The 20,298-nt window shown below is 43.0% G+C and overlaps 5 protein-coding genes across 5 annotated transcripts; 4 read left to right on the top strand and 1 right to left on the bottom strand.

Annotated features, from left to right (window-relative positions):
- Positions 1-5,388: 5,388 nt before the first annotated feature.
- On the bottom strand, positions 5,389-6,573 carry LAJ45_00341 (uncharacterized protein; the record flags this gene model as incomplete). The annotated part of the gene is made up of 7 exons (XM_046109942.1): positions 5,389-5,532; positions 5,586-5,785; positions 5,854-5,881; positions 5,942-6,170; positions 6,232-6,311; positions 6,381-6,408; positions 6,467-6,573. 7 exons carry the CDS (start codon positions 6,571-6,573, stop codon positions 5,389-5,391), a joined length of 816 nt encoding a protein of 271 aa, XP_045976635.1.
- Positions 6,574-8,089: 1,516 nt separating this feature from the next.
- On the top strand, positions 8,090-9,599 carry LAJ45_00340 (uncharacterized protein; the record flags this gene model as incomplete). The annotated part of the gene is made up of 6 exons (XM_046109941.1): positions 8,090-8,387; positions 8,468-8,835; positions 8,897-9,149; positions 9,215-9,342; positions 9,395-9,501; positions 9,557-9,599. 6 exons carry the CDS (start codon positions 8,090-8,092, stop codon positions 9,597-9,599), a joined length of 1,197 nt encoding a protein of 398 aa, XP_045976634.1.
- Positions 9,600-11,409: 1,810 nt separating this feature from the next.
- LAJ45_00339 (uncharacterized protein) lies at positions 11,410-14,813 on the top strand (the record flags this gene model as incomplete). The annotated part of the gene is made up of 13 exons (XM_046109940.1): positions 11,410-11,412; positions 11,591-11,845; positions 11,908-11,939; positions 11,992-12,009; positions 12,077-12,146; positions 12,219-12,235; positions 12,295-12,380; positions 12,444-12,517; positions 12,576-12,743; positions 12,799-13,098; positions 13,156-14,508; positions 14,567-14,741; positions 14,800-14,813. 13 exons carry the CDS (start codon positions 11,410-11,412, stop codon positions 14,811-14,813), a joined length of 2,565 nt encoding a protein of 854 aa, XP_045976633.1.
- A 733-nt stretch (positions 14,814-15,546) lies between these two features.
- Positions 15,547-17,060, top strand: LAJ45_00338 (uncharacterized protein; the record flags this gene model as incomplete). The annotated part of the gene is made up of 9 exons (XM_046109939.1): positions 15,547-15,583; positions 15,673-15,699; positions 15,773-15,869; positions 15,923-15,960; positions 16,022-16,075; positions 16,144-16,446; positions 16,514-16,681; positions 16,736-16,992; positions 17,049-17,060. 9 exons carry the CDS (start codon positions 15,547-15,549, stop codon positions 17,058-17,060), a joined length of 993 nt encoding a protein of 330 aa, XP_045976632.1.
- Positions 17,061-17,643: 583 nt separating this feature from the next.
- Positions 17,644-20,259, top strand: LAJ45_00337 (uncharacterized protein; the record flags this gene model as incomplete). Its single annotated transcript, XM_046109938.1, has 6 exons — positions 17,644-17,708; positions 17,770-17,925; positions 17,982-18,276; positions 18,330-18,815; positions 18,874-20,165; positions 20,235-20,259. 6 exons carry the CDS (start codon positions 17,644-17,646, stop codon positions 20,257-20,259), a joined length of 2,319 nt encoding a protein of 772 aa, XP_045976631.1.
- Positions 20,260-20,298: the final 39 nt, after the last annotated feature.

Here is a 20,298-nt window from a genome sequence, read left to right as displayed (position 1 = left end):
TGAAAAATTAAGTATCCACTTTCAAGACAGAAAGTCGCTGTACTGAGGTAGCGAAAATATATATATATAGTAAAGAACTAAAAAGCACTTATGACAGAAATTTTTCTTCATTTTTTATCACCAAAAGAATCTACAAACTCAAATTAACCTTTGTATACCCGCACTTAAATATTTATTCTCTTGGTTAGGATATCAGTACCCAGGGTGCCGGAAAGTGATTGGCTTGACAACCCAAATACCTATATTTTGGCACAATGCAACACCCTTTTCTATTTTTATTTTCATTATGAAAGGAATCTAAACACTTATACCGACCTCAAGGTAGACTTGTATGAAGATCGATTCTCTCACGGTTCAGATATCACAAAATGTGCATCATTTTCCGACACCCTGGGTACATTTTCCCACACCCTAGGTATTATCGGGTATCAAAAATAACCGATCACTGGCACCCTCGTGAGACTCATAGCAACCAAAACCGACCTGCGAAGAAACCTCACATCGAGACTTTCGAGGTCAGAAGGGTAATTCCATTCCCTCCAAGCATCTAACTCCGTTTAAGAGACTTAAAATTACTCAATTGCTCCCCTGGTTGTTGAGTTATTCTGACCTGAAGTGATTTCGACGTTGTCGTGAGTGATCGGTTATTTTTGATACCCGACAATACATACATATTAAGTACCTACATGTACCCTTATACATAACGCTTATTTTGTCCTTAACTAGAGCCTTGTTATATACATGTACATACTATATTATCAATTTACAGAGCTCGAGGCGTACTTTATAGGCCAGATATATATACATTGTTTAAGGGGTCGACTCATGAAATATCACTCGCCGGTTAGCATTTCAAATACGGGCAGCAATCTGGGAAAACTTGGCTTAATTGTAAGGTAGTAGATGTCGTTACCAAAGTTTTATTCTCTACAATGAGAGTAAGAGTTTGAAGCCGACGCCTCTAATTTGGTAATCTAATTCTTGTGACAATCTCCATGTACACGTACAGTACTACAATACCCAAAAAGGGTATGGACTCGCTGCGTTATTTCCGTTAATGTGCTAGTAATGCAGTAATACAGCGCGGCATTACTACGGTATTATTTTTGTAATGCCAGTTTAACTCCGTACTCTTCACTGAATCCCGTATTCATATAGTACTAATTTCACCCCATTTTTTCGTACTGTAGTATACCTGAATAATGAAAGCTAACACAATCATACAAAGTACTGTGTTCAAAAGTCGAAATACTCAAATAAACAAAGTTTCTTGAACCGTTAATCATATATAGTATACCCCCTATATGCGTATTTTTATTCTCGTTCTCATTATAACTCATGTGGATCGCGAGAGAGCCCCAGGTGATGTGAATATAAAGAGCTCTCACCTTAAGCTGTTAGTTTTTTAGAGCGTATATTATCCTAGTCTAGCATACCAGATATACTTGTATGTATCTAATTCCTTAACAGTAGAAATTAATTTTTCTTCATGTTCTCGAAACATTCACTCACCTAACTTGGTCATGCGATTCATATTGTTCACTTAAGTTAGTCCTTGATATCTATCTACTATACTATAAAAGAATATGTTCCCAAAATGTTGTACTTTTCAAGCTTGAGTAGATGTACATATATTCACGTAGCAATAAAAGGCCCTTTGGGCATTTGAGTATGATTTCTTGAGCATCTAGCTAGGCTCTTACTTAATATCTCGAAGATTATCTATAAAGTAACTAAAATTTAATTGTGTTCATTGTGAACTTTTGTTGCGCAAAGAAAGCTTCGATTTTTGTTCGCTGGATAGATTGAATCATAAGATATCACTCGGTAAATAGTAATGACCGCCGAAAATAGAACGAGTAAGGAAAACCAAAACCAAAGACAGGGGATATAGAATTAAATACGAGTATTTTAGAGATTTGTTAGTATATAGTACATACGCTGGCATGCAGTATGGTCCAAGAGGGATCAAGGGAGAAGATAGGATCGATATATTGATAAAGAGAACGAGGTCAGTTTTTAGTACAATGCCGGAAATAGGGTGTGATGAGAGTAGTAGTAGTCTTGTGGTGATGCGGCTTTTATGAGCACTAAGCTTACTCATTCGTCTCGGTTTAATTCGATATTCATATGAATATTAATATAATTGCAAACAAAGGTTATTTCATGCAAATACGCTATCCCAAAAGAACTGTATGCCCCAAAAAGCCATAGTCATACCACACCAATACTACTAGCCAACTAGTCACATAATTGAGTTCCTGTGACCGCGCTAGTATAAGGTTCATGTAGGAGATACATGTAGGTACGGGACTAGGCTAGACCTACATACGAGATGCACTCGTACCAATTAACAAGGCTCGTCCCTCTACCCCTTTGATTCCATCCCTCCAGCGGGTAGCACTAGATCATGGAATCAATGCCATTGATGGAATAATTCTATCTCGAAATCCATCCCAACATGCACATGTACAAGAGAAATCTTCAGAACACCTACTCCCTAGGGTACCAACTTTGTTAGGAATCGGGATAGCACATCCCGGGGGTCGGGATAGGTTATCCTGTGGGAGGATAAGTTTGAGTCACGGTCATTTGGGCGTTTTGGGATCCCCAAGCATCAAGTAGCTAAAATAGGAGCTTTCGCTCTTATTTGGATACACTATCCCCACAAAGGAATATAGTATCTTTACCATAGGGTACTGTATTCGGGGATAGCTTATCTTTTCCCGTGTATATATATCCTTTCATATGGATATAATCTAATATCCTCTGATAAGGATACGGATTTTCACATAGAATAAAGTGTTCTCCTGCTTGTAGTATTTCGCATCCCTAGCAATTTTAGACTTAGACAAATTCGGTTTTCTTTTTTTGGCTGTCAAATTTTAAAACTAAGGTTGATATTGGCAATTTGTACTAGTTTCGTATCTAAACCACTAGCATAGTTGGTAACATCTGCTAGATCCAATCGCCAATGCCTAAGTTCGATTCCCCTGTATTTTTTTTAAATCTAGGTTCTTGATGATATCCCCTACGAAGGGTAAGGTATCCCCTACCAGTCAGAACATCCCCACCCCCGGGCCCATGAAATATCTCTCCTTAACTGGGGATATCTTATCATATCCCGGTAAAAAAGGATAACCTATCTAGCAAATCGATGGGTAGCACCCAATAGTTAAGATATCACATCCTACCTGAGAGGATTGGGCATCTCTCTATAGGAGGATATCATATCCCACTTCGGAGATGAAAACAGTATGATCCTGCCTCCGGGGATGAGTTATCCAGTACTTTGTCCTCTAGAGTACTACATGTATTAGTTTTTAATTGTATATCGGAGACCTGCTAGTTTCTAGACTCCTACTATGATTTGGAATATTTTTGTATTTGAATGGTATTTTAAAGGCGTACGCGTACTAGTACGCTTTTTTCTAAGAAATAGCGGTAGCTTGTGACTAAAATGACCCTTTTTGAAGAACACCGGCCCTATACTATATACTCAAAACGGCGCTTCTATTAAAAGATATTTTTTGCAAAGTCGGTCGCTTTATTAGTGTGGTATCGCTACACTATTTTTCATCTAGTAAAATTTGTACCGCTTTGATTTCCGGTATTTTAGTTAGCCGGGATGATGACCGGGTAAATAGATGACCTATACATACATGTACAGTACCAGAAAAGCGGGTGGATCTAGTACTACACCTAGTAGAATACTGCAAGGCTACGGTATTGCTACAGTATAGTACATGTACCTTACCGTCGAAACGCATACAATTTTGAGCCTTATTCAGTCGGCTTATCCAGATCGTAGGCTCATAATAGCCTTATGAATCCAATAAGGTTCAAATAAGTATTATTTAAGCATGTTTTAAGGATGAAATAAGGCTTAAAAAAGGATTTTTGTACTGATAAAGCTATTGTGAGCCTACGTTCTGGATAAGCCGACTGAATAAGGCTCAAAATTGTATGCGTTTCGACGGTAAGGTAGTTAGGATTCCGATTTAATTCGGAGGTTTTGCACAATCCCGTATTGGTACGTACCTATTATATTACATCCCCTTTGCTGGTACTGTATATATACATGTATATAATCAATTAATTAATTACTGTAGTCAATTCAATCAATGGGGTACGTAACTATATGCACATAAGTAAGGGTTGGCTAGGGGCCTGTGATCAAGAGTGATAGCATATGATCGACGTATACTACATGTACATACTACAGCGAAAGCTTGCTATAACGGTACTTTCTATAAGGGTAATCTCTCTATAACGGTAGCACTTCTCGGTCCTTTTTGCCTGGCTTTCAGCACCGGCACCTCCTATATAAGGGCAATCTCTCTATAACGGTACCAAATTCCGGTCCCGAGCGTACCGTTATAGCAAGCTTTCGCTGTAGTAGTAGAAGCCAACAAGGGAAAAAAAACATATATCCGTCCATCTATGGTCTAACTAATAAGTATCTAGTAATTTTAGGCTTGATCAGCTGCGTTTGTTGCCTTACTTTTCATAATTTAACAATTGCAAGAATCCTTTTTCTTTCTCTTTTTTTCTCTCTTTTTTCTCCCTTTTTTTTTTGATCGGCAGTTAGTCTAAAACCATGTACAGCGGTAGCACTCTGGAGAATGAGCCATCGGACGGGATCCTATATATATGTACCTTTATATACATGTACCTTTATATATAGTACAAGTCATGTGGTTAACGCGATAACCTGGCCATGGAGGAAACCAGCCTGAGTACGTGCGAAGAAAAACAAAGACTAGAAACCGATGCCGTTAGCAGTGTATATACATAGCACTATTGAGATTATCGTTATATATAGAACAGCCGATACTGCCAAAATTAAAGGAAACATGGATTAATCACTCATGAATTATCAGACAGCCGCGAGAGCTTAGTAGGTTTATAATTTAACAGATGAAGAGTTAGGTGAATTTTTACCGGTATTTGCTATACCCCCCCCCCCCCGTAATCGCTCCTGGTATATATATTTCCTGGGGATTGTCAAAAAAAAAAAAAAAAAAAAAACACCAGCGGCAGCAGTGGTTCTTTAATTCGGCACGTAAGCTGTACATATAAATATTTTTCATCTAGATTTGTCATGCGTGCAGTTTCATCTTTTATTATTGGATAAAAAACTAAGCAGCACCAAACTTCTGTAGACACATAGATAGGTACTTAGCTAAGTACGCTTCTCTCTGCTTTGTTTAATTCGTTAGTTGCAAGTACGCTTCTTGATATTACAACTGATTAGAGTAGGTATGAGCTATCATTACATGATTTCATCTATCCACTCGTCCATTCGTCGTTCTTTTTATACAGTTATCTTACAATGATTTGGAGTTGCTTGCTAATTGTGTCGGTGCTTTCACCTGTTCTTAATGGCTACCGGTTCTTTTCCTTCTCTGACCTCCTTTCCTCCTCGGACTGAAATTTCTCGTCTGATATAGTTTTCAGTGACTCTCTAACCTGTGCACATGCACGTTCACATTCGACGGCTAGTGCTGGAACTTCAATCGACGCTGCGATCTATGGCGGTTGTCAGATAAGTCAAAATAAGGACTGAGGGGTATTAATGGTACCTCCTTAGCGTTCCTCGAGTTGATGAGCATGACTTCTTCGGAGTCGTTGTGTAATATCTTCTCTTTGAATTCTGCCTCGGTCTCGAGCTTGTTGCGGTAAAGTGAGTCGAGCTCTGTTATTGGAGTAGGCTGGAGGAGCTGGTGATTGACGAGGAATTCAAGGTGTTTTGCGCCGGCGAGGGCTTTCCAGTGGGAGAATGCTAGACGGGGCGTCAATATATGAGGGGATCCTACTTGTAAGTTTATTTTAGGGCACCCGGGAGTTTACCTCGGTACAGAAGATAGAAAAACGGGATCTAGAGCAGTATCCAAATCAGCGCCCCATAACAGAACCAACAGATTCCAGAGATATATACGTTGGGAATAATGGGAACCAAAGCAAATGGCGCTACTATAGGCATCCCAACTATTGACCAAATCAACCGACTACGGTGGATATCATTACGCTCCGTTGCAAGCGTTTTTATTATTTCCGGAATTCTTTTTTCTTTGATGACGGATGGTGGGTATATGACTTCTACTCTTTGGAGGTCTATTTCATCCTGTTTTCGACGCGCTGATAATGGGGGAATTGATTTGAGACCCCTAAAATGAATGCAGTCAGAACCTTCAGATGATAAGAATTTTGATGGTACGGTTGACAAACCATTCTTCATAGGGTATCCTGTTGAAAAGCTTATTCCCCGCATCAGTGAGTGAGCGCTGCCAGCTAGCCTTTCCGTTTTCCTAATTTTGCAGAATGTATCAGCGATTGAATCCTCAAAGGGACTGCGGAGTAGAGAGAACATCGCATACCCATGACAACCATACTTTGGCAGCTCGTCTGTATCATTATTAGCAAGTACACAACACCCCAAGAAAGGCTGCTCGCATAAACCTACGCCGACGCCTTATCCGCAAGTGATGGATGGGGGTGTGTGATTTTATTCAACCTCTGGCCGTAGATGAGCGTACGCCGTGTAGAGATCGGGATGAGATAGAGTCGCATCTTGGCGAATATGCAAGTCAAGAGAGAACCAGGAGATGCTTCTAAAAAAAAAAAAAAAAAAAAAAAAAAGCAGTTGAGGGAGAAGACGAAGCTGGCCGCGACAGACACAAACCTCTAGCTATATTTAATTTGAACCGAATATCACCACCAGTACATGGCTGCTTCTTATACAGGCCGAGAATAGAGGGGCAAATATACCTACAGTGACTCGCGGTATTTGATACCGTCCCTTTCCTTTTTTCCTGCCCCTTGCCAATTACTAACCTTATCGCTTTCTGGCTCTTGGAAATACAGCGGAGGTGAGGTACGAATAAAGTTGAGCGGGCAAAAGAAAGAGTAACGTCATCCAAGTACATGTGTACCTGGTTTGTGTGTGGCTGTGGCTGTGCGGCGTGGGAAAAATGTTTTGACTGGCCACCAGACCCAGAACAGATCAGTTCAAGGCTGTGGGTGTGTAACGCAGCTGAACCAGAGGTGTGGCAACTGGCAAGGCCCGTAAGGGCGTCACTTATCAGGGATAGATGATGTGTACCCATACCTACTTGTTTACCACGAAAAGAACCAGAAAATGCAGTTGCTCAGGGCAAGGATTATTTGTATAGAGTGGCGGTGATCTCTCATACAAACTATCCCTGTTTCCGTCACTTGCATTTTCTAGTTCTTTTCGTGGTAAACGAGTACATGATGGCCCAGCTAAGGTGCCATGCCGTCTAAGCCACGTTCATTTCTTAACTACATGTAGCTTATGTAGTTACGTACCAACTGCATGTAGTATTTTCCTATGTCGCTTCCAAGGCTCCTAGCACGGCTCGAGCCACACTGATTTGAACTCGGAACGCGTTCCTTCAATCCTGTTTCAACTTGGGACCCATCCCTTCTATTCTGTTCCTTGGAAAACCAGAGAAAATCAGCAGGAGGAGAAAAGATTGTCAGGATTCATTGTGTTCAGAATTTCTCTAGCCGCCGATCGTTCTTCTTGTGCGCCAACTCTACACCTACCCCTAGGGTACTTGCTTGCAAGTTGCCTGTGCAGCTTGCAAGTTGCTCGCTTTGCTGACTGTCGGAATCACTCGGCAATGCTCACCAGCATCCAATCGACTACCTTCTACCCGTATGCAAACCGGAGGCTTACTACCTTCTAGCAACCTTCGTTTCTTCCGACTTTCGAATGAAAGTTGTGAATCATTGCTCCGGCACACGTAATTGCCCCCTCCACTCAACCCCAGTTCACTCAGTGCTCCCACAACAAAAAAATATCTAGGTAGTGTATGTACATAGAGTAGGCACAAGAAAAAACAGAAGCGGAGTACATACATAACGTATCATACAAATTACAGCACACAATCCGCAGACTCTTCCCTTCCTTCTCTCGCCACAAGAAAAAGAAAGAAGCCTTCCCGGCGTCTCATCCCCCATTAGCAGACAGTTGCTTCGCCTTATTGCTAGTATCGGTCGGTCGTTGTCCAATCCACTCCTTCCACCACCCCATTACATACATCCCACGCACCTTGCGCACATGGCTGGCATCCAGTCATCTGCCAGTAATGAGCAGCTACACACCCAAGATGTAGTGGCCTCGTCTTCGCTGAACAATAACCTGCACCTACAACATCGTCCTTCTTCGTCCCAACGTCAGGATGGTCCGTCAGCTCCTCCTCCTCTTACTATCGGAATAGGCGGAGGAACATCTACAGCCCGGCCTACCTCGTCCGTAAATTCAATATCTTCGCGATCTATCAGCTCTCCTGTAAACACCATACCAGACAGGGGCATGGGTGACTCTCAGCAATGGAAAAACGTCCGGACGCTACCAAGTTGGCTCCCCTCTCGTTGTAAGATTGTTTTTTAATGCGTTTATAGGACGGACATCCTGATGCTAACGGGGGCTGTGTAGCATGGGTACAGAGCCGAGAGGAAGATGAACACGATTTAATAGAAGCTCCTCCCTTGGCTCACCGACGGCCGCCGGAGCGCTCGCAATACGATGCCGTTCGGGAAACGACACCCATAACTATGGGCCGGCTGCCCGAGCACGCAAGCCGATGGAGGAATTTTGTCGAAGCTAGTACAGGCCACCCGCCGGCAACATCACATTCGGAAAAGGATGAACCGGAACAGTGGTTAGCCAAACAGGGCGATTTTGATAAACCATGGAATCATAAAGCCGATACCGAAAATCAAGGCGACGGTTCCGCAGATGACACTGATGATGGCTTATTGATTAGTGCAAAGAGAAGAAGGATTTGGTACAAACGAATCTATGTATGTCCCGCCATACATGTAATGTTATTTTTGTTAGAAATTGGTACTAATGGGCGCCAAGACTATGTTATTAAACAACCCGGCAGTACCTTTAACTTTCCGGGCACTTATCTGGGTATTATCATTGCTAGCACTTGCTCTCGCCTCTAGTGTTTTCCAGCTTAGCAACCAATATGGATTCGACCAAAAGCCCTCTACAGTTATGGCAATTGTAGTTGACGTCATTGCTTTAATATACCTAATTTACATTACATACGATGAATATTCAGGAAAGCCTTTGGGCCTACGGTCGCCTAAAGCAAAAATGAGACTGAGTACGCTAATATTTTTATGTCGATTGATCATTACCAGGTATTCTAACCTGCTTGTGTATGTGTAGTCATGCTCGATCTTCTATTTATCATTTTTGATTCCGCAAACCTCTCCCTTGCTTTCGACACTCTCTTTGATGTGCGATGGAGTTGTAGAAGCGCGACAACGGGCGCTGATTTCGGTGGTAATGACAATGTAAGTTTCCCTCGAAACTAGCTGTGACCTTTGGGTATTAATGCGATCAAAGGAACTCCGAACTGTCTCTCCGATATGTGATCGGCAACGAGCTCTTGCGGCATTCATTTTTCTTGCCCTATGTGCATGGGTCTCTACGTTCACAGTTAGTGTGTTCAGGTTTGAAGCCCGCATAAGACATTCCTAAAAGGATGCTTGCTTACCATAGCCGTAGACTTGTCGAGCGAGTATCAAAGGGAAATAATACCCGCCCGTAATAGTTGTACCAATATGACTCACTGTTTTTCTTTTTTTTCTTCTTTACTTTCCTTTTCGAAACCTGGGGTTTTATATTTTCAATTTCTTCTGTAGCGCATGGGGACTATAAAAAAATTTGTACAAGATATTTCTTTCTTTATCTTTTTCCGTTCTGATAGGATGGATGTTATGTATGGGAAGGTAGTCTGGTCTAGGCGTTTTTCTTTCTTCTCTCTCCCTAGTCTTCTCCCCCCCCTCCCCCTTCTCTCTCTCGTTATGTTATTTTGCTTTGTATGTTGCTTTGAATATTCACTTGGTATTCCCCCCCCCCCCCCTCTGGTTTTTGGCATTGCGGTCTTGCGAGTTCTCATCTGTTTCTTGTGTTGTTCCTAATTAGTCCAATCTGGTAATCAGACCAATGCTGTTTCTTATGTTTCTAACCCCATTTATATCTTGTTCATTTCACCTCTCGCTCTACATACCTTCTATAACCCCACTGGCCTGTCCGTTCGTTTTACTGTGGAATGTTTTAGAAGGTTCAATTAGCATGCATATGCCAGTCTCGCTCCTGGGAAGTTACATCGTGGCTTAGGGCTTCGTCCGCAGTGCGTGCATGTAGGGGATAGATGTAATTGACTACATTATACGCTGTTCTCTGTGATATGGCTCAGACAATTAAATGAAAGTGTTCATAACTATGTTTTCTAACTTAGGCCTACGCTTCTGTTCCACGCCTGGCGGCTATTTTTTAGTTGGGTATCTCCATGTGTATTTAGAATGACTAATACACACATGTACTCTATGTAGGTAAAAGATACATGACCGGCACGTATGCACATTAACCCCAATACATGTATGGTGCCGGTCGTGATCATAAACCTACGCGCAGCCACCACCATTGGTCAAGACTAAAAACCGATTTATCTACGCGTATATCGTGGTTTTAGGAGCAGAATAATCCCTTTTTCACTTAATTTATGTGTTCCCGAATAAATCACTCTAACCGTAGTTTTTAAGATGGTTTTGGCACCCATGCATCATTAGACCTAAAGTGCCCATTTTTACAAACCTATCAGTGCTTCGAGGTCTTGAAATAGGCATAAATTGGAGTGACAATTCTGTAGCTCTTGTGATTCTCTACAGATTGGTCATTTTAATTACTTTTCTGTCTTAGGTGCTGGGGTACGTCTGATATATAGGTTTGGCGTTCGGTATTTTGGAGCACGGTTTTTGTTATAGGTTTATTAGGGCCGGCACCATAGTCTCTATATGTACATATATGTAGTTGTATGAGCAAGGTAAATGTGAATATTTCATTGATACTACTCTAAATTTATGTAAAAAATTATACCCTTTTATAGCTAAAGTACCAATGTCTAGCCACCCTAACCAACCACACAACCATGGCCAAAAGCAAAAAAAAAAAAAAAAAAAAAAAAAAAGATGGGCCGAGTCGAGCCGGCCGTGTCAAGAACAGACTAAAATTTTCATAGATTTGATAGCGTCCCATACATTCAAATCTTTGAATGGCAGCGGGCTGCAAAATTTTGAAAACTTATGTCCTAGTACTATTCCCGAGAACAATGTCTTTCCAAGCAATTATGGTGCTTATTTATTTGTTTTTACTGGGGGACCTTGCTTTTATCGACGTACAAAATAAGAATCAAGATAAGCTTGATTACATGTAGGAGAGATCCTAAGAACTCGATGGCGGTGGTGTTTTAAGCTTCTCTTTGTGTAACCCGACTCCTCTACCACGTCGTAAGTAGACCCTGAGTTGTGATGTAGGTGGATTTTTGCATAACGCAACTTGCAGCTTGTGGGGTAAGAATGGTAACCGGGATATATTGATATCATCACTAATATTACATACGGGATTTCGGGTGGACCTTGAGCTCGGGCCGGGAGTTGGAGTGCAACACAGAATCTGATTCGGAGGGGAGCTTACAATAGTATGTAGGTACTGTAGTTGAGCCGCCCCGGGATATGAGTGGGTGGGGCAGATACCTAGAAATTCACAGCGAGCAAACCACCGCCGCATAAGCGTCTGTCTGTTGCGTTGCCCAGCCTCACTCACACCTCCACTGGAACTGCTCCACCACACACCTCCCTTGGAAAGTTCCCCTCTACCGTCACCTTTTCTCCCCATCCTCCCCTCCTCAACTCAAGACTCACCATCTATCAACTTCAACCCCTCTCCACGGTTACCCCACCGCCTCTATCTTTAGCTCACTGTCATCGGATCAAAAGCTTCACCTTTCTAGAGGTACGCTCCCGACCGTTCAGCCTAGCCCATCTCCGCAGTACGGACTTATTTCCTAAAATCAGCTCTGGTACCTTGAAACTATAACACGCTACCAGTTTACGGCTTGGTGCCCATCTCATCATAATGCAACCAAAGACACCCAATAGAGAAGATTTGGTGCAGACGTGAGTTTTTGAGAGTTTGTCCAGCCTAGATCTGTTTCGCGGAAGCTAAATACTATCATACTCTCAGATGGGCTTATCTGGAAGAGGGTGTCGAAAAGATCATGAAAGATCTCAATAGTGGAGTAGACATGAACACCGTAAGCTTTACCTCTTTTCCGTCTATTTGCATTATCGTTATCAGCTGTGCCCTATGCTAACAGTTTTACCAGTACATGGGCGTTTACACGTACGAAAACCCCAGATACAATCTTCACATGGCGCTTAGTCGCTGACAGTAATATCTAGTGCTGTTCACAACTTTTGTACATCTCAGAAAGCTGTCAACTCAAGTCCGCAGACTCTGCAAAACAACGGAGCTGTTCATCGAGGTGGTCTGTCGTCATCTAGTTTGTTATTCTGCAGATTATACTGATATATTTACCATGGATTTTTAGCCCACCTACTTGGAGAGGACCTTTACAACAACTTGATTGGGTACCTAAGCAGGCATCTTGGGACTCTAAAAACTGTGGGTATAGGACTTGTTACATGCGCAGAATTACAGCCTTGCTAATCTATAGGTCTAGGATTCGGAAAGCCATGCAGACGAGGCCCTTCTGGCATTTTACATTCGAGAATGGGACCGATACACGACCGCCGCCAAGTATATTAACCATCTATTCCGATACTTAAACCGACACTGGGTGAAAAGAGAGATGGACGAGGGCAAGAAGAATATTTATGACGTTTACACAGTATGATTCACTCTACCGATGGATTATCCATGTATAGCTGACAATCATTCGATAGCTGCACCTTGTCCGTTGGAGATGCGATCTTTTCGACCACGTTCAGAAGCATGTAATGGACGGTGTACTGAAGCTTGTTGAGAAGCAGCGGAATGGGGAAACCATTGAAACAGCAATGGTCAAGAGCATTGTAGATTCATTTGTTTCTCTTGGATTGGACGAAAGCGATTCCTCGAAATCGACTCTCGATGTTTACAGGAAATTCTTTGAGAAACCCTTCCTCGAGGCTACAACCTTATATTATCAGATGGAATCAAAACAATTCGTTGCGGAAAACAGCGTTGTTGAGTATATGAAAAAGGTCAGTATTATAGTGATCTAAAAAAATGGGCTTATTGCTAATTTAGTGCACAAATAGGCGGAAACGAGATTAAATGAGGAAGAAGGGCGTGTGCAAATGTATCTTCATCCTGATATCTTCCAACCACTGATGAAAACATGCCAGAAGGTGCTCATTCAAGAGCATGCTTCATTATTACGGGAAGAGTTCCAAGTACTTTTGGACAATGATCGACAGAGCGACCTCCAGCGCATGTACAATCTTCTTTCTCGGATACCAGATGGTCTAGATCCTTTACGTACAAAATTCGAAGCACATGTTCGGAGAGCTGGCCTGTCAGCAGTTGACAAGATTGCTGATGAAGGTGGGGATAATCTTGAGCCTAAAATTTATGTGGACGCGCTTTTGGAAGTGCATGCACAATACAAAAACCTTGTCGATGTTGCATTCAAAAGCGAGGCGGAGTTTGTTCGTTCGTTGGATAATGCATGTCGCGAGTTTGTCAACCGCAATAAGGTCTGCAAGTCAGCGTCCACAAAGTCGCCCGAGCTTCTGGCAAAATATGCAGATTCTCTCCTACGCAAAAGCGCTAAGAGTGCGGAAGAGGCGGACCTTGAGAATAAACTTACTGCTATCATGACCGTCTTCAAATATGTTGAGGATAAGGATGTGTTTCAGAAGTTTTATTCCAAGATGTTAGCGAAACGTTTGGTCAACTTTACTTCTGCGTCAGATGATGCCGAAACTAGCATGATCGGTAAATTGAAAGAGGCCTGCGGCTTCGAGTATACTAACAAACTCCAGCGAATGTTCCAAGACATGCAAATCTCTAAAGATCTGAATGATTCGTACAAGGCATGGCTCGAAGGGAAAGGCGAGAGTGCGGCGGGTGGTGTGGATTTCACATGCCAAGTTTTGGGAACATCATTCTGGCCCTTGAATCCTCCTACTACTCCTTTCAATATCCCGGAAGTCATCGTGCAAACATACACCCGATTTGTCAATTTCTATAACGAGAAGCACAATGGGAGGAAATTGACGTGGTTATGGCATTTGTGCAAGGGTGAATTGAAGGCCAGCTATTGCAAGGCGACTAAGATACCCTACACTTTTCAAGTCTCAACATATCAAATGGCCATGCTTCTTTTGTTCAATGATGCTACGACGGTCTCACACGAGGAAATAGAAAAATCTACTGGTTTATCGAAGGAATACTTAGAGCCAGCTTTGATGGTCTTTCTAAAGGCGAAGGTTCTGACGCTTGTAGCTCCTGCAAAAAAGGTTGAGCCAGGAAGCTCTTATGCGCTCAACTTTGACTTCAAGAGCAAGAAGATTCGTGTGAACCTAAACATGGCAGTTAGAGCAGAGCAAAAGCAGGAAGTTGAAGAGACACACAAGACTATTGAAGAAGACCGAAAACTACTGATGCAGGTGAGGAAACTCCAATTTCTAGAAATTCAAAGCAGGCGCTGATAAGAACAAAATATAGTCCGCGATCGTCCGCATCATGAAGGCCCGAAAAGTCCTCAAGCATGTTGTATTGGTCCAGGAAACAATTGCGCAGATCAAGTCCCGTTTCACACCCAAGATTCCTGATATCAAGAAATGTATAGACATTCTTTTGGAGAAAGAGTACTTGGAGCGGTTGGATGGTGAACGTCTAGGTATGTTTGTATTAAAGGTTTACACTTCTTAACTTCGAATTACTAACTTTCATGACAGGTTACTTGGCCTAATCAGTGCACTGCATGATGCGAAAGGGAGTGTGTGTGTGGCGGGGGGAGGGGTGATGCTAGTTACGAAGTATAATTTTGTCATGAAAAAGAGCAAGAAATTGACCCTCTTACAACTATTCGAATAGCCAAAACATGAGTTGATGAGGATGGTTTGTTTTGTGAGCTTGAGAATTTGGGGCTTGGTCCTTTATACAGCTGTCATTGATCTTTGATCTCCTTTCCTATCGTACCTTCTGCTGTAAGGAGGAGATATTTTTCTTTATGATCTCGTTTTCTGCTCGTTGTTGTGTCTCATTTTCGGGAATGAATGGATATCATCCTGGTGTGTCCTTAGGCAGTGAGGTCCGGAATTAGGAGTTCAGAAATTTGGTTTTGAAGCAGACTTAAAATCATATGGATTCACCTGTACATTAGATCGTGAAAGTTGAGCAATGTTTATGTAGAACACCGCTGTTCGAGAAGGAGCTCCTCGGGTACCGGTGGATGGGGCTTGCTCTAGCTGCGTCATGTACATGATGAGTGACAGGAGCGAGCGACAGGAGCGAGCGACAGGGACTAAAGAAAAATTTGAAATTGGCCTAGCATTTTTTTTTTAAAAAAAAAAGTTTTTATTTAGGTTGTGGCTTCCTACACTTGCCCCGCCCCCTCCTCCGTCAAAAGACCCCTCCGAACCACCTCGCTGAGCGCATTGATTTTGATTCAGATACCCAACATCGGTACCATACAAATAACAATGGCAGGAAAAACTGTTCTTCATCTTAGGGCTGAGTGTACACATTATTTCCTCCTTTATATTTCGAGATTCTCGCATTCAGTGAGTCATAGCTTTGAGCTTACAATAGGGTGTTGTTATCTATAGCTAAACCTCTTGAGCACCGCTCTGCTCGTAAGACCCGACCCCTCCTTTTTTACAAACTATAATAAATATCCAAAGAGCATCAGTTGATAAATATGAATAGTAACCCCCACTACCGCGAAAGCATTGTTGGATGCTGGCTATGAAGTCAATGTTGAGCGCAGCGTGCAGAGGATCTTCGAGGACGAGGAGTTCGAGAAGTATGACCCCGCGTAGTAGATTTCATTCAAATAGTAGGACTAATTGAGCATAGGGTCGGGTGCACGCTACTTCCGGAGGGCTCATGGACTGGTAATATCCAAATGTTCTGAACTTCTTTTTCACCGGGAGTGAGTAGCTAACAAATGAGTAGAGGCACCGGCGGATCACATCATCATTGGATTGAAGGAGTTGCCTGAGGATGATTGTAAGCTATTTCATTTACTCACTTCGTTCTTTTAAGTTTCCTTGATCAATATTCTCATAACCGTACAGTCCCTCTCAAGCACACCCATGTCCAGTTCGCGCACTGCTACAAGAACCAGGGTGGCTGGAGGGATGTTCTCTCCCGTTTCCCTGCCGGTAACGGGACCTTGCTCGACCTGGAGTTCCTCCAGGATGAGTCGGGCCGCCGTGTCGCAGCCTTTGGATATCATGCTGGTTTCGCCGGAGCTGCTCTCGGAGTTGAAGTTTGGGCCAAGCAGTTGTTGAACCCTAGTGAGGAGGTTAGGGATGTTAAACCATACCCTAACGAGGATGCATTGATCAAATATGTCAAGGAACTTGTAGCCGAGGGTGGTGAGTCGATTTTTCTTCATTCTAATACTTTCAAATGGAAGCGTTATTGACAAAAGCTGTAAAATAGCCAAGAAGAGCGGAAGGCAACCCAGAGTGTTAGTCATTGGCGCGCTCGGAAGATGTGGGAGAGGTGCCGTCGATTTATGCCTTAAGGCTGGTATCCCTACTGAGAATGTCTTGAAGTGGGACATGGCCGAAACTGCTAAGGGAGGTCCTTTCGTGGAGATTGTTGAGTGTAAGTCAACGCCTCTTTCAATATATGTTATAACAGAAGTCTGATTTTGGAAAGCCGACATTTTCGTGAACTGCATCTACCTCAACACACCGATCCCTCACTTTGTCAACAAGGAGTCCCTAGAAAACCCCAGCCGTAAGCTGTCAGTTGTTGTTGACGTCAGTTGTGACACCACCAATCCTCACAACCCTATCCCGATCTACTCTATCAACACAACCTTCGACAAGCCTACCGTACCAGTCGAAGTTAACGGAGAGCCTCCACTTTCTGTCATCTCAATTGATCACTTGCCAACTCTCCTCCCTCGTGAGGCAAGTGAGGCATTTAGTAATGACTTACTCCCAAGCTTGTTGACTCTGAAAGATAGGAGCACTACTAGAGTGTGGCAGGAAGCTGAAAAGCTTTTCGACGAAAAGGTTGCTAGTTTGTCCAAGCTCTAGAGCATGATATGAACACAGGCAGCAGCCCTTTGTATGTTACATGAAACAGATAAATTCATTCCATTTCTGGGCTTGGAGCTTTAGTAGTTTTGATCATTAGCTATCACTCGTGCATAAAATCTAAGATGCCCAGAACTGGAATCCTCTAAACCATTTACAATATCAATATTCGAAAGCGATTTTAGTAATCTAATAAATGATTTGGTAATAATATCAATTAGTATCAATATTAATGCGTCTACGGCGGGAGCCTCCACAGCCACATATAAGCTCTGGTGTGCTGCGCCACAACTCAATCCTCAAAGTGAGCGATCTGGCCTAAATTGCAGCCACATCCCTCCTCCACACCTTCATCCCATTCTCTTGTCACTTCCCCCCCACTACACTACAGTATCACCGCTGCTACTGCTCCAGGCGGTGTCGAATCTTTCACAAATACAGCCCTTCAATCTGCGAGATTATCTATCTCGCCCTTACCTAACTATAAAAACTGCGCCAGTTACCTACTAAAGGTCTGAAATCATGGACATGGAACAGTTGAAAGATGCCTGGGTAACGGAGGAAGAAAAGGATGGCGTTCGTTTGAGGTATACAACTTGTTTATACTAATCTGTGATGACAACGTTAAACTGACATCTATGATTATAGTTGGAACGTCTTTCCCAGTAACCGCCTGGAATCGAGTCGACTTGTTGTTCCAATCGGTGTTCTCTACACTCCTCTGAAGGTGAAAGAACAACCTCCGGTCCAGTATGAACCAGTAACCTGCAAGAACCCTTGCCGGGCTGTTCTCAACCCTTACTGGTATAGTTCTTTATATCCAACGCAAAGTTTAGATCAAGCTAAATATATCGTAATAGTCAAGTTGATGCTCGCGCAAAGCTTTGGATCTGTCCTTTCTGTCTGCAGAGGAACCAGCTTCCGCCCCATTACAAGGATATTGGACCCAACTCATGGCCACTTGAGCTTTCTCCTGCGTTCTCCACCATTGAGTATAAGCTTGCTCGTCCAGCATCAGCACCACCAATCTTCTTGTTTGTTGTTGACACCTGCCAAGAGGAGGATTCTCTGAAGACTCTCAAGGAATCACTGATTGTGAGCTTGAGTTTGTTGCCTCCGCATGCGTTGGTGGGATTGATTACTTATGGAACTATGGTAACACATTATTAAAATTCTTTGATAATCTATTTAAAACTAAGTCCTATTAGACTCACGTCCACGAACTTGGCTACACCGAATGCGCCAAGTCCTATGTGTTCCGTGGAAATAAGGACTACACCGCAAAGCAGGTCCAGGAAATGCTTGGACTTCTTGCTGCTGGTCTTCGCCCCCAACAACAACCTATGGCACCAGGCCGTCCAGTGCCACCTCACATGCCACCATCCTCGAGATTCCTGCTACCCGTCCAGCAATGCGAGTTCCAATTGACCAATGTCCTTGAGCAGCTCCAAAAAGACCCTTGGCCAGTCGCCAATGACAAGCGTCCCCTGAGATGTACAGGCGTGGCCTTGAGTGTTGCTGTAGGTTTGTTGGAGACCTCGTTTGGAAATACCGGTGCAAGGATTATGCTGTTTGCTGGTGGACCTGGAACAGAGGGTCCAGGTCTTGTAGTTGGGCCCGAACTTAGGGAACCCATCCGGTCCCATCATGATATTGAAAGAGATAACATCAAGTACTATAAGAAGGCTACAAAGGTGCGTGTTTCTCTAGGATAAGATTGGCTAATATGGATACTAACATGTTTCGATCTAGTTTTATGAGAACATGGCTAAAAGGGTTGCGCATAATGGGCATATTGTGGATATCTTCGCGGGCTGTTTGGATCAAGTTGGTTTATTAGAAATGAAGTCACTCGCTAATAACACTGGCGGCCACATGATCCTTACCGACAGTTTTACTTCGTCTATGTTTAGGCAAAGTTTTGTCAAGATATTTGACAAGGACGCCAACGACAATCTCCTCATGGGATTCAACGCTTCGATGGAAGTTTTGACTACGAAAGAGCTTAAGGTTACAGGGTTGATCGGCCATGCTGTCTCTATGAATAAGAAATCAACTTCCGTTGGTGAAACTGAAGTTGGAATCGGTAACACTTGCTCATGGAAGATGTGCGGCATCAATCCCAGCACCTCCGTCGCAACTTACTACGAAATTGCCTCTCAAGCAGGGCCTGCCCAGCAACAGCAGGGTTCTCAAAAGGGTCTTATTCAGTTTCTTACCTACTATCAACATTCATCCGGACAATTCCACCTCCGAGTGACCACTATTGGCCGTGACTTCAGCGGCTCCACAGGCGACCCATCCCTCGCACAATCTTTCGATCAGGAGACGGCCGCAGTCCTCATGGCTCGTATTGCGGTTTTCAAAGCCGATGTTGACGACGGCCCAGACGTTCTCCGGTGGGTAGACAGAATGCTCATCAGACTGTGTTCCCGATTCGCGGATTACCGTAAAGACGACCCTACCTCGTTCAGACTAGAGAAAAACTTTACTTTATACCCACAGTTCATGTTCCATCTAAGACGCTCCCAATTTTTGCAAGTTTTCAATAACAGTCCTGACGAAACTGCATTTTACCGACATGTTATCGACCGCGAGGATGTCGGCAATTCATTGATCATGATACAACCTACGTTGGATTCATATACATTTGACGAGCCGCCAAGGCCAGTTCTATTGGACTCTACATCCATTCAACCCAACACTATCTTATTACTGGACACGTACTTTCATATTCTCATTTTCCACGGGGAAACTATTGCCGAGTGGAAGAAGATTGGTTATCAAGATCAGGAGGGATATGAGAACTTTAGGGAGCTTTTGGAGCTTCCGAAAGAAGATGCCCGTGAACTCATTGCAGATCGTTTCCCATTGCCTCGATTTATCGTCTGCGATGCTGGTGGTTCCCAAGCGCGTTTTCTGCTTTCAAAGCTTAACCCCTCAACTACACACACTTCGGGCGGGTATGGCGGTGTCCCACAGAATGCACAGACTATATTTACGGACGATGTGTCGTTGCAAACTTTTATGGAGCATTTGATGAAGTCGGTACCCAATTTAATAAACCCTTTCAAAATAACATTACTGACGTTTTTTTTTTTTTTTTGCTATAGGCTTGCTGTCACAGGTACAAACTAGTGCAACTGGTTAAGGTAGTAAACTAAATCTTGTGTTGTT

The sequence above is a fragment of the Morchella importuna genome (genome assembly GCF_003444635.1).
Source record: "Morchella importuna strain M04M26 chromosome Unknown Morimp01GS001, whole genome shotgun sequence".
Lineage (NCBI taxonomy): Eukaryota > Fungi > Ascomycota > Pezizomycetes > Pezizales > Morchellaceae > Morchella > Morchella importuna.
This window is presented reverse-complemented; position numbering and strand designations above follow the sequence as displayed.